The following is a 13,539-nucleotide window of genomic DNA, read 5'->3' on the forward strand; positions in this document are numbered from 1 at the left end:
TAAAATTTACGCGTTTTTGAGATATGTACGATGTAAGAGAAAAAGAAAAAAATAATTTTGCACAGTTTCCTTTAAAGTTCGTCATTATCAAATTGATAGCTGACAAAACCGTTGATTATTCAAAGAATTACTGAGTTTTTGTGGTGGATAAGTATGCAAACACTGTCAATAATGTCCACAAAGTTCAAATCAAGCATTGTAGTGAAGAAAATGATCGGCAACAACGGTTAAGGATCATCAGGGAAGTCAAGTCTCATACCAGCATTTTTAATTTTCAATAAACGAAAAACTAAGGGTAGACCGCTGAAATATCCAAAACAATTTTCTCCGATAAGCTGAAAGTGTTGCCTAGTGATGACTCATAGAAATCCAACCTCAAACAACCATTTTTTGATAGTTCCAAAGCTCTTAAGCTGTAAAACCGGTACCGAAAAAAAAACGTTCAAAAATGTGGTCAAAAATAATCAAATTTGTTCATTTCGAAACAACTGTATCCACTTAAATGCTTCCAGTTTCCAGTTTCCAGAGAAGTATTGGACCAAAAATTATCAGAAATTGAAGAAGGAGGGTGAAGCCACCTAAAATATAGATTTTACGAAGTATAAGTTGGAGAAACTGATCAATACCATGACTGAAAAAAGTGTGCGCCGGCCAATGGGAGATACCAAGAATAAAGTAGAAATTTCTTTAACAAAAAACGGTAAATATTTTTTTTCAAATTTTTTCATGAAATATCATAACATTACCTTCATTTTCTTCATAGAAAGTATTTGGTTCAAAAGAATGGTTTTTGAGATACAGGCATTCGTAACTGTCCCATTTCTAAAAGAACTAAGCTTTATATAAACATTTCTTTGAACAAAGGCCACCAAATATTTAATAAAAGTTACAAAAGCTTTTTTTTATTGTTGCAGTAAGTTGTATTCATACAAGTTGAAAATCAGGAACCTTGATTGGGTAAGGCTGAATGGCTAATTATTATTTTTTCGGAATTGAATTAAGAACCATAAATTTATTAGAGTCATTTGATGCCTCGCATCGATTGACCTAAGATTTGTTTTATTTTTTTTTTTGAAAAGTAAATTAAATAAAAAAAAACTATAATTTTTGATAAATCACGTCAATTAGAGAAAAAAGGAAGAAATATTTCTTATCGTTTTTCTACACTCTTTTCTTTGTTGAATTCAAAATAAGACCGAAATGGAGAACTTAAAAAAAGAGTGACCTAACGGCCTCTGAACAAAATGTCTTGTACTTTCAACCCCATTAAGATAAACATTGATAAAACAAAAATACTATTTATTTTCATGAAAAATTAAAAAAAGATATTTCAAGAAAAATATTGTTGTTTAGCTTTTTTTTAAATGTTCTTAGTTACAACAACAAGTGGTTAGTAAAACCAATCGAATTTAAGTTTTATGAGTTTCATGAGGTATTTCGTTGAAAAACTCCATCTGGTTAGTGGTTATTCACCTGTGCGATCAAATTCTATAAATTTTGTTTAAATTTATTATTATTATGTACTAGCTAATTTTACCCGGCCTAGCTCGGGTTCACATAAAATATAAATTGAAATGAGTCGTTTGATTTTTTGAAGTTTTGAAAGCTTTTTGTTCATCATCATAACAAATCGGACCATGTTTGGCCATGTGAGCTTTGTAAGTTTTGTTAGTTTAAATTGGGATTATAAGCAAAGTTTATCGTTTTCATATTATTGAGTAACTAATAGTTTTTAGGTTTGCTAATAGAAATTTAAACTAATTTCCCTTGAGTGTTTATACATTCTATCACGAAAAACATTTCAATGTAAGGTTGCTAGGTTGTCCGGATTTATCCGGATCTGCTAGAACATTTGACTCAATATTTGAGGTCAGTCTGGTCCGGCCCGGTTTCCCGTATATTGTTGCAAAAAGCCCGGATTTGCACAGATTTAATCACATCATTTTTAAAACGTAACATAAACTGAGATTTAATTATTATAATTTTTCATTTTTACGTTCAAAAAGAAGTTTTAAATGACAAGTTTTAGAAATAATCATGACTCGTGTTTGGAAGCTTAATATACAATTTAAAATCTGCTGTTGTTGTATTTTTCGTTATTTTTACTGAATGATTCCGCGGTTTTGACCAAGTTTGCCCGGATATTGCCAGGATATCGGTTTGAACATTTTGAAATCAAATGCTGGATTTGGCCAGGCTTTTTGATAAAATTGGCTGGATTTGTCCGGTCCCAATACGGCAATTCTGGCAACCTTATTTTAAACCCACCATTTTTCAGGAAGCTTGAGTTGAATTACCATTTTTTGTATCAAATTATATCATTTTTTTATCTTTTCTTGTAAACAAATGTTAACGACCAATTTTCAAGATCTCTCCGTAGAATGGAATTCCCATTTTAGTTTTATTTTGTACTTAGAAATTTCTAAATAGATTTCCGCTGAAACCTTATAAAAGACTTCCTCTGCATGTTTTCAATGTGCTTTTTAAGTTCTCTTATAATGGTAGAATTGGATGGTGGAATTGAACAAATCGATGAACAATAATAACTTAAAATTTAAAAGTTTACGAATGAAATTGAATTGTACAATACTAAAAACTTCAGATTCAATTACTAAAAGTCTCGTGCGTTGGATTTGTTTTAATTTTTTGGATAAAATGAACGGTTAATTGGCTAATTCCTATTGTAAATTAAATTCCTACACGGCAATCAAGGTGTTGAGATCGCAGTCTTGAACTTACAACCCTCAGTTTTATTAATTGTTTCCCTATGAGGAGTTCTGAAAATATGAAAATGGATGGTTCCTTAAAGCTAGAGAACTAAAGAAGTCAATTCATAATGAACATGAATTAATGTATCCATACTTTACACACTGCATATTCTAGTAGATTCTCAATCATTGTTCTTCTCAAAATATTTCTAAAAGGCGAGTAGTTTTTTTTAATTCCAAATGGAGGCTCATTATTGCAATCAAATGCCTCGCACCGGTACCACGTGCTTTGAACAGTAGAAGGAAAAAACACCCGCCAAAATTTCTTCTTTAAATTTTTTTTTGCTCAGCAAGCTTTGATTTGCTTTCCAGTACATGTGAACTTTGGATAGTCGTTTCTAATGCCTGGCCCATGGTGATGGTGAAAACAATCCAGCCAAAGGAAACGAAACTCGGTTGACAAATGGGTGACTTTTGGTTCGTGGGAATAAAAACGTAAGTTGTATGGAAGGGCCCCTTTTCTTAGGTGAGAGGGGCTCAAAACTATCACCTCGACCTTTCTCATGTCCGTTTACATCACTGTACCAAATTTCAAGCTGATCGGTTAAGCGGTGTGGATTTGTATAAGGTGCATATATATATACAAACATATATAGCCCAACTCATCTTTATATATTAGAAGAAAGAAGAAGATACTTTTTCAATTGGTTCAACTACTGTGCTTCAACAGCCCAACCGGGCTTGTTATATAAAAGCACAGTTGACAAGTCAGTTGCCTCTGAGCCAATGTCCCCGAGTTCGAACCCAAGAGTAAACATCGAACACAGTTGTACCGGATAAGTTTTTCAAAAGCTTTCCACCAACTGCAACGTAGATATAAAGTCGCAAATGCCATAAAGATGGTGAAACAATTTAAAACTAAAAACACGAACAAATTTAGATTTTCCATAGCTGTTCTAGATAAAGAAGTACATTGTTTGGATGAAATGAACTTACAAAATTTTTAGAATACTTAATGAAAGAAATCACATCGTCGAAGAGCGTTTTCAAGTTATCGCTTTTAAAAAGCATAATTTCACTATAGAGATTTGATGAATACTCCATAACAAGTGTTTTTTTTCCGGAAACACAGTATATAAAGTGATGTTCCATGCCTGCAGGTTTGTCATAAGCTGTAAAATATTTTTAACAAGATTTTGTTAAAACAAGAAAATTATTTAAAAATAAATTTAAATGTGAATCATTGCAAAGCAAGAAAAAAAATTTCATGAAAAAAAGTAATACTATCCGAGAAACTTTTCCATTCAAAACTTCAAATCAAAGGTCATGTACCTTAAACTCATTTTTAGTACGTTGAAAAAATTACGGTTATATAAAATTATGTAGAGTAAAAAAAAATAATTTCAAGTTGATGTTAGAAGAATATAGATTTCAACTTTTGCTCGAAATGTAGAATTTTTTTTATTTCGTTGACTATTTTGCGTTTAGATAAAGGTTAAACCGTTCCTCAAAAAAGTGCGGCTAATCGAAAGGGTGATAATTGTGGATTGCAATAATAAAAAAAATAATATTGGCAAAGTGAAAAACAACGCACCGATTTACGTTCATTTTGATGGAAGCACAAACGAACGCAGTTTTTTTCTCTGTTTTGTGGTTCCTGAGTCAACGAGTTTCTCGAATTATGAGCCACTGTGTCTTTTAACCTTATCTAAGAAATGAACAAAAATAGGTATTTAAAAATATGTTGTAGAAATTGCTTGCTATTTTAAAGTCTCTGATTAGTTTTATCTTCACAAAATATACCATCTAAAAATATCTTGGGCTAGATGAGCTCAATTTAACAGAAACGTTAGGATTTTCTAAGTCCGAAGACTGTCTAAATTCCCTCCATTTTGCTGGTCATATTAAAAAATGAATTATTACCTACTTTCAAATGTTAACCCACAAAAATAACAATTTATTCAAATAAATGCCCTGGATTCAGCGCCTTAACGCTAGTAAAATTTTGCACCTCAGAAATGGTTATCTTTGAAGACTTGTGTAATGGTAATGATATGTAATTTTTTTCATTGAATCAAATCCCTCTGAAAAAGAGATAGCTTTCAAAACGAAATTTGTACAATGACACTATTCGAACTAGACTCATAATTGCGTGATTTATCACCAGTAATTGCTTGAACTGAGAAGATAACTTCCAGCGTCATGTTTAGAGCCAAACTATCGAATTGAAAATCAATTTGGTTGCATTAGCAAAATCGACTCACTGGACGATCCGGACCCGGTGCTGCTGGATCCCCGGCTAGGGCACTGCCGATGTTTCCACGGATGCTGCTGCTGCTGTTTGTTGGGCGTCCCATTCAAACTGATGGTCGAAGTAAACCCATCAGCCCCCAGTAATCCACCCCCGGGGCCTCCCAGAATGGTTGCCCCCGTTTGATGGTCTATCCCGCCGGTTCCGAAATATTGTGATGGATTAAAGTTGAAGTTGCTGATCGAGTTCGAAAAGTGGTGCTGATGACTGCTAATGAGATTACTCTTGCCGCCCGAGCCGCTGTACTGATTTAGATTGCATGAGCTGGCGTGATGATATTTGTTGCCATAGTCGATGCTTCCGGTCAGACCTCCGATTCCCGTCGTGTCAATGGGGTGTCCCGGACCGATTGTGCTGTACTTCGAGGGAAGGTTCAGAATGTCATAGTTCGGGATGTACGAGGCCGGCTCGTGATGATAAAGGTACAATTGACCTTCAGCATCGCTCTTCACACCTCCTGCCCCGACGACGCCGACGCCGACGCCTCCCCCACCACTACTGACTGGGAAGCTTCCATCTACCGGATTCTGATAGTAGAAGTGCTGATGTAGGCCGTGATTAAGATAGTTATCATCGAAGTAGTATGGTGGAAATTGCTTTGCAGGAATTGACCCATTGACGCCCCCGCCCTCGTCGGAAAAAGCTGGCCCATTATTCATTATGTCAAAGTTCGATCCACTCTTCTTTAGTTTGGATTTTGCTTTGCTGCCATCGACGGTGTTTGTCCCGATACCGGAGTTTGCCACCATGACAGCATCAGCATTGGTCAACGTTCTGGTCGTTGATTTATTTTTCAGTGTCGACTTAAGCGTTGTCCCAAATCCGTTGGCCGTTTGCCCACCTACGCCATTATTGTTCGGCCCACAGCCGCCGGTAGCTGATGCGAAATTAAACAAGTCCGGTTGATTCGAGGGATAGTTATTAATGATGCCATTGTTGTTGCTAACGCCACCGCCGCCGGTCATCGTCGAGGTCAGATCGTTGGCCAACCCGTCCGAGTGAAGACCGACCAGGCCGACAGATTCATTAGCCGGTTGCGAGATGCAGCTGTAGCCGTACGAGGGCCTCCGGTGAACTGGAGGTGGGGGTGGTGGGATGTCATCCAACAGTGAATCGTCCTGCGAAAGTGGAGAACAAAAGGTAAAACCTCAATTAGTCTTTTTGAACCTAGTCATGATTAATTTAGGCTCAAACTACCGAAAGGGTTTCCTACATCGAAAGGCTTTGAACTTTCAGTCAGCACCACTGATCATGAAGCAAAAAATGAAAAACGTACTGAAGTCAAATATTTGGTATGTTCCTACCTAGTTATTTTGTAAGACCTTTTTTTTTGTTTAGTTTGAGTTCTGTTTAATCAGGGCTAGTTACGGATATTCATAATTAGTAGCACATAATTTCAATGGGGTGATTATGAGAAGGTAGAATTTTATTAGAAGCTTTTTTTATCACACACAGAAAAAATTTTCACTATCACGTGTCACTGAAAACTGCAACCTCTAAAATTAATCACCTGTAAAGGGTGATACGGTCAAAATTTGATCAAGGGAAAACGCGTGTAAATCGGTGAAATCGTTTATGTTAAAAATCAAATTAAATTTCTTTTTCAAGTTTAATAAGTATAAAATTCAGGAAAAATATTCAGTTAGGCTTCCGCTTTTCCTTATCCGAATTGCCGGGCCTTACGCTTAACCCCTGCCATCAGATTTTGTACAGCCACCTTGTCCACCTTCTTCGCCACAGAAAGCCAGTTTGCCTTGAACTGCAGTGCTCGTCCTTAGTAGTTTTTTGGTCTTCATTAGGTTCCGCTTGACAATAGCCCAGTATTTCTCAATTGGCGTCTGGCGTGTTGGGAGGGTTCTTGTCCTTGGGAACCGCCTGCACGTTGTTGGCGGCGAACCATGGCCTTTTTACCGTAATGGCAAGATGCCAAATCCGGCCAAAACAGTACGGAACAACCGTGTTTCTTCAGGAAAGGCAGCAGACGTTTATTCAAACACTCTTTCACGTAAATTTCTTGGTTTACAGTCCCGGAAGCTATGAAAATATCTGCTACCTTTCCGCTTCCTTTTGCCGTATAAAACTCCTGTCCCGGAAGCTGCTTGTAGTCGGCTTTGACGTAGCTTTCGTCGTCCATTACCACGCAGTCAAACTTCGTCAGCATCGTCGTGTTCAGCCTCCGGGATCGCGCTTTGGCCGTCGTATTTTGTTTATCATCGCGATTTGGAGTCACTACCTTCTTGTAAGTCGGTAGTTCGGCTCGTTTTTTAGCTCGATGCACGGTTGTAGACGATACATCCAGTTTATTTGCGGTATCTCGGAGAGAGAGTTTAGGGTTTCGCTTGAAACTACCGGCAACTCTCTTTGTCGTCTCAGCGGCTTCCGGTTTTCGATTTCCCCCCGATCCAGACTTCTTGGCTGTCGACAAACGTTCCCCAAACACTTTAATTACATTTGTAACGGTTGATTTGACAACTTTCAGCGATTTTGCCAGCTTTGCGTGCGAGTAGCTTGGATTTTCGCGATGCGCGAGCGAAATTTTGATACGCTGCTCTTCTTCCTTGGACGGCATTTTGACTGAAGAGTGAATTCCAAAATCAAAATAGGAGCAAAATTCTACACACACACACCTTCAAAATGAGGGGTGTACAGGTTTTTAAATGCAAAAATTGAAAGAAATACGTCAAGTTGATATTGACCAAATTTTGACCGTATCACCCTTAATAATTAGAAATTTTTGAGTGTTTGGATTACTTGTTGGGCGATTTGCCAATTTCGGAAATAAATTAAATTCAAATTTAAATAATACTACCAATTGATGATTTAAAATGTTCTAGTGGAACTTTTTATATATGTTAGCTATTTTTGAAAGGCATTTTTTTTGCAAATTAAAATTTCTAAAAGCCGCGAGGTCGATCTTGTCCATTTTTAAAGTACGAGCAATTTTTTTTAATATTTTAAAGACAATAAAAGATAAATAACATAACATAAAAAATAACCAATAAAGAGATAGTGAGAAAAAAAAACCCTGAGTAATATGGTTTCAAAAGGCTGTGTGTGACAAATTATCAATGTAAAATTTCTTACGTAAGATTTTTGGAAACCCCCTTACCCCCCTAGTTAGAGATCGTAAGCTAGTTACGGATAATCAGTAGAACCTAACTTCAGTGGGGAGATAATGATTTTCAAACTCTCAATATGTTCCTACTAAAAAAGGACATCACTTTTCACCGATAGGGCCTATAAATCAAGTAACACACATTAATTACGGTTATAGTTTTCGGTTATAGTAGGATTAAAATAAATTTTTGTTAGAAACTGGAATGATTTGCCGATAATATATTCATTAAAATTTTTATTTTCCTTTGATGATTTTCTTAGGTAAAGAATCGAAACTTTGATCTTTGAGGCATCCCTAAATCAAGTCCGATTGAGCCGAAATCTTGTACTTGTTGGTTTCTTGGGACAAACTACAAAATGAGGTCGGTTTTGGTTGTACAGTAAAAATAAAATATTTTTTTTATAAATATAAATTTTTTGATATGTAAAAATAATTTACATCTGTCAAAATAGCTTTCCAAATGATGATAAAGGATTGGTCTCGAAGGATAAGCTAGTATGAAATTTTATTAGGTAGTAAACAATAGAATAAGTTAAATTATAAATAACGCTCGGGAGATTAGTTTAATTTCTACAAAATGCTGTTTGAGAAGTTTCATCGAACCGCTACGTTAATAGTTAACAGTTTCATTTTGTTTCGTGAATCAAATTTCTATTAAATGAAATTGAGGACTGTCAGCAATTTCGAATCCATCCAAGATTTTTGTTTTTGTTATTTTGTCTGGAAATAAGAATCAGTTGATGACTTAGAATGAAGTACCGTAAATCGGGGTAACTTTGACCATCAATAAGTTTTTCCACATTATCATCAAAAACTAAGTCTATAGTTTGAATATTGAAAACTGTTTACTACGTTTGAAAGCCTATAAATTGAGTATTAGAAAGACAATACTTGGATAGTATTTTAAATTGTTTTCTGTTAGTAAAATTGTGATATCAAAATCTTAATATATCTATTTTTTTCCAAGGCTCGCAAACAAACAGCTCTCCTGATGATAACAAAAAGTATTCTGATGATAACAAAAAGTATTAAGATGCAAAAGAGTGGTTGAATGTGGAAGAAAAACTTTTATTCTTTGTATATGTAAAGTGATAGTGCTATTTTCAAAGTTATTTAATGATAAATTTTTGATATTTAAAAAGTAAGTGCATTTTCCAAGAATAAGCCCTTATTGGATAAATGGATGGGAATCCTATCAAATGATAAACTTTGAAGAAAAAATGAAAATGGGAATAATGGGAGGGCCTAGAGGAATGTGTGAAGGTAAATTTTTTTTTCTATTTTGGAGCTTAAACTATTTAGCAATTATTATAATTTTTGCCCCTAGATGTATGCAGCATCATAGTTTTTTTTCGATTATAAATGTTTTTTAAAGAAAACGTAAAAACGCATGGTAAAATTGATAAATTAGACTTTGTTAATAATTATGAAGGTGTTTTGTAGCCTTAATAATCAAGAAATCTCGTTGAAACCGGCAAAATGAAGACTGATCAATGTTACTCCAAAGCATCAATTCCTGAACAGCGACGAAATCGATTTTTAATCAAATTTAAAGTAGTCCAATAAATTTCAGCAACCATGTTTTTCGTTCATAGGAGTCCAGTACTGATATTAAAAATAAGAAACATGCCACATTCCCCTTAACGGGAAAAATAATCGAAAAATATTGAAAAAAAGGGATCAATATTACCCTGGATTACGGTTTACAGTGAAACCAACTTCGTTTTCAATTGAGTATTTATTCTTAATTGAGGTTCATCCAGATTTCCAAATTTCGATTTAAATTGAATGCAATTAATTGTTAATAGTCAATTATAATTGCAATTTATTTCCCAGACCAAAATTCCGCAAAATATGAATTGAAATGTTCAGTCAAAAATATCGTTTTCAATAGTGTAAAAATATAACATGATTTTGTGGAGGAATACATAAAATTTGATCCAATTATTCATACGATAATAGCAAAGTTTTAAAAAGTTCTACTTTCAATAAAAGCTTTTTGATAACTCGTTTAGGCATCCTTTTTTAAGAGGAATCTCGAAAAAATAACGATGCTTATAGTTTTAGCAGTATATTATACCTTTTAGTGGCATCAAAAGTGCTCGTTTTGAAACGGTTGGCTAAACAAGGCATCATAAGGGTTTCGGTGAAACCTACACTTGGGATAATCTAGGTATCCGAATATGAAAAGTTAGCACATATTTGCAAATTTTACTTTCAAGGCATGAAAGCAAAATTAGGTATAATTTTGCCATAAAAATCTTGTCGGGGAGACATCATGCAAAAATTGCAACCTAAAGCTACTAATTTCCATTGTGGTTTTAACGTATAGTATCAAAAAGTCAGAAAATTTGAGTTTTTGTTCTGTGTGCGTACAAGCATAGCCAAAGATTGCTGTTTAGTTTTTTATCTCATTTTCGAGACACATAATTTAGATATTTGATACATTCCCGAATATTTGACACGAAATTTGAGGAAAGTTCGGTTCGGCCCGGTTGCCCGAATTTTGTTGGAATAAGCACGGATTTTAGTATAATTTTTTCTACCGATATATCGATATATAAAAACTTTCCTTTGACCCCGACATATTTATACACCGTCGGATAGATGTTTTCTTGAGAATTAAAAAAATCAATGAAACACTTCAATTAAGCAAAGTTGTCAAAAGTTATCAGTATTTGAAAAAAAAAATTATTATTAGGACCTTTTTTCTTTCTCAACCAGCTTCTTAATATCTGGAAATTCATACCGATTTTATCTTTATTCTCAAGTTTTGAACTAGTGTAACAGGTCGAGTTTCATCGAAAAGGATATAAATATTGCGAATAGCTTTAAAAGGTTAAGGATGATATCAAAGTTTTTTTTTGTATGCTTTCTGTAATTTTTGGATAGTGCAAAAACTTGATTTACCACTTTTCGCATATACATAAAAACTCGATTTTTGAAAAATAATTGATTCACAAGAGTAGACAGATGGATGATTAAAAAATTGCTGCGTGGAGAAAGATTATAAATTAGACTGAGTCGATTTGGGGAAATTTTTGAATTTCTCAAATCCTGGGGTCTAAATAGCATTGTTTTGGTTCAAACCTTATCCACGATTTTTTTCAGAATTTGAACTCTTAGGTTTGTATGAAAAAATTGAATATTTTGTACTGAAAAATCAACATCATTTTTGTTTGTTCTGTGGAACCGAGTCTGCTTATGGTATTTGCGCCAATAATTTTTTTAAAGGAAATTTTTCGCTGAGCAACTTTTTCGAAGACATTAACTTAGTGTCTTATTACACAAAAGAGTTATTCGCTGTTGTGTTTAGCATTGATTAACAATTAATTAAATTGACATCACTGCTTGTGCCTCACAAAGCATTGTATGAAAGGTAGTCATGCAATACATCTCTAGGCACCTAGCAGTGATGTCAATTGAATTTATTGTTTATCAATTACAAAAGACATACCCCTGTTAAACAGCTTATAACTTTTTTGCCTTATAAGTTAATACCTTGGACAAAGTTGTTCAGCAGAAAATTTGTTTTGGAGAATTTGTAAATTGGCACAAAAACCATAGGCAGGTTCGGTTCCACAGAAGAAACAAAAACGTTGTTGATTTTTCAGTACAAAATATTCAATTTTTTCATGCAAACCTCAAAGTTCAAATGTAAACGATACTTAAAAAATCATGGATAAGTTTCAAACCAAACCGAAGCTTTTCAGCCCCAGGATTTGAGAAATTCAAAAATGACCTCTAACCGAATTAGTCTATTATACATAGAAAAAAATTCAAAAGTAAAGTGCTTTAAATCAATTTCAATTGCTTATCAGCTTTATCGGTGTCTTTTCCCGCATTTTTTTTAGAAAGTTTTTTGTAAGTTTATGATAAACTTTCTTCAATTGTAACCATCCATTTGATGGGTTACAATAACATCTTGGTTTTTGGGCCAATTTGGATGTTATTCTGTAAATATTGTACTTCTTTTATTGTTATCAAATGTCTAAAAATAGGACAAGATGTCAGACTCTGTGATTTTATGTTTGAGTGATATCTTTTCCTGTTTTTAGCAGCATAAGGCTGGTGTCAATTCGCGTTTGTTTTGTTTAGCAATTATTAATTTATTTATTTATTTATTTATTTATTTATTTATTTATTTATTTATTTTGTTTTTTTTTGTACATTTTCGTTAAATATTTTTTATTACATTTACTTAGTTTTTTGTTGTTGTAATTTTGCTGTACATTAAAACTTGTTAGGAAATTTGTTTGGAATGCACAAGATATATATAGATGTACCTATAACCGTTTGTAAGTCCGACACCAGCCATGTTTTGTAAATAGTTGTGAAGCGTTCGTGTGCCTGATGTTCAACGAAGGGGACAACAACACCATCCACGGGAAGTAACAAGGAAAGGGAGACATAGAGAAAAAAATTATAAATAAGCGCTGCGCCCGCAGCTCGTGGCTTATTCTATCAAATGATAGTTCCGGTCCGGGTGGAGTGAGAATAGCGACAGCGACGTTTCCGACGAAATTGGGTGGCACAGACCCCCTTCCGTTAATTTGTAAAAAAAACAACGACCAGCTAGACGACTACACGCAGTTAATTCCTAGCTGGTCGGTCGAGTGTGGCCGAGTGTAGTGATTCCCAGGACATTTGTTCTTCCCAGTGCCGATATCACCATTGCCCAGAAAAAGTCACCGGTGTTCCGCGAGTGCAAAAGGTCGTGCTGTGTTAAAGTGCCCTTTACGCTACAACCCCCTTGAGGCACGGTGGCAGTGGTGAGGCCTGGTGGAGGCACGCCTGGGAGTCCATTCGCCGACCGCTTTCGTTAGTGCCCTCTCGATTGGTGAGTCACTCGCGTGGAACTTAAAGTGCACCATTACCACTCCCCGGACCTACTAAGAAACAAGGCCTACGCCCAAAAGGCCGAGTTGTCGCCGGAATATTCTTTCCAATACCAGCTACGGCAGTCCTGTTCCCGAATCCCGTTCCGTGGTTCCCAAAAGGTGTCCCCCAACGAGTCGACCATCGCAGTAACGGCCGCAACGAGATCCAGAACAGTAAAAAAAAAAGCGCAAGTACAAAACCCCATATAAAAATAAATTACTTAAATTTAATTACGATTATAATCACTTTTTGAAAGCACAAAGTGCTAAATTATCAATCCACCCCCAATTATTGTATGGTCCCTAACATCCAAATTGTAGTGACGTTAATTGAGTGCATTCCGTAAATCAAACATTAAGTTTAATCGTTTTTGTAAATATCATGTCGTATTGTTTTTGGTTAGAAGTCCGCCCATAAACCTAAATGTTTCTGTTGTTGTGATTCCTCCTCGAGAACCATCCAGTTTATTCCCCTGTTGAGCTAGCGCAGGGAAGTGGGATCTTTCGGAGTCTAACAATTGG

At 35.1% G+C, this 13,539-nt stretch overlaps 1 protein-coding gene across 1 annotated transcript in view; it reads right to left on the reverse strand.

Moving 5' to 3' along the window:
* LOC129746102 (uncharacterized) overlaps window positions 1-13,539 on the reverse strand; it is a 271,077-nt gene that overhangs the window by 111,059 nt on the left and 146,479 nt on the right. The window contains exons 5-6 of the mRNA XM_055739564.1: window positions 5,519-6,137; window positions 4,973-5,476 (exon numbers count right to left, since the gene is read on the reverse strand). Of these exons, the coding sequence (XP_055595539.1) occupies window positions 4,973-5,476; window positions 5,519-6,137 (1,123 nt within the window). The remainder of the gene's footprint in view (window positions 1-4,972; window positions 5,477-5,518; window positions 6,138-13,539) is intronic.

The sequence above is a fragment of the Uranotaenia lowii genome, chromosome 2 (assembly GCF_029784155.1).
Source record: "Uranotaenia lowii strain MFRU-FL chromosome 2, ASM2978415v1, whole genome shotgun sequence".
NCBI lineage: Eukaryota > Metazoa > Arthropoda > Insecta > Diptera > Culicidae > Uranotaenia > Uranotaenia lowii.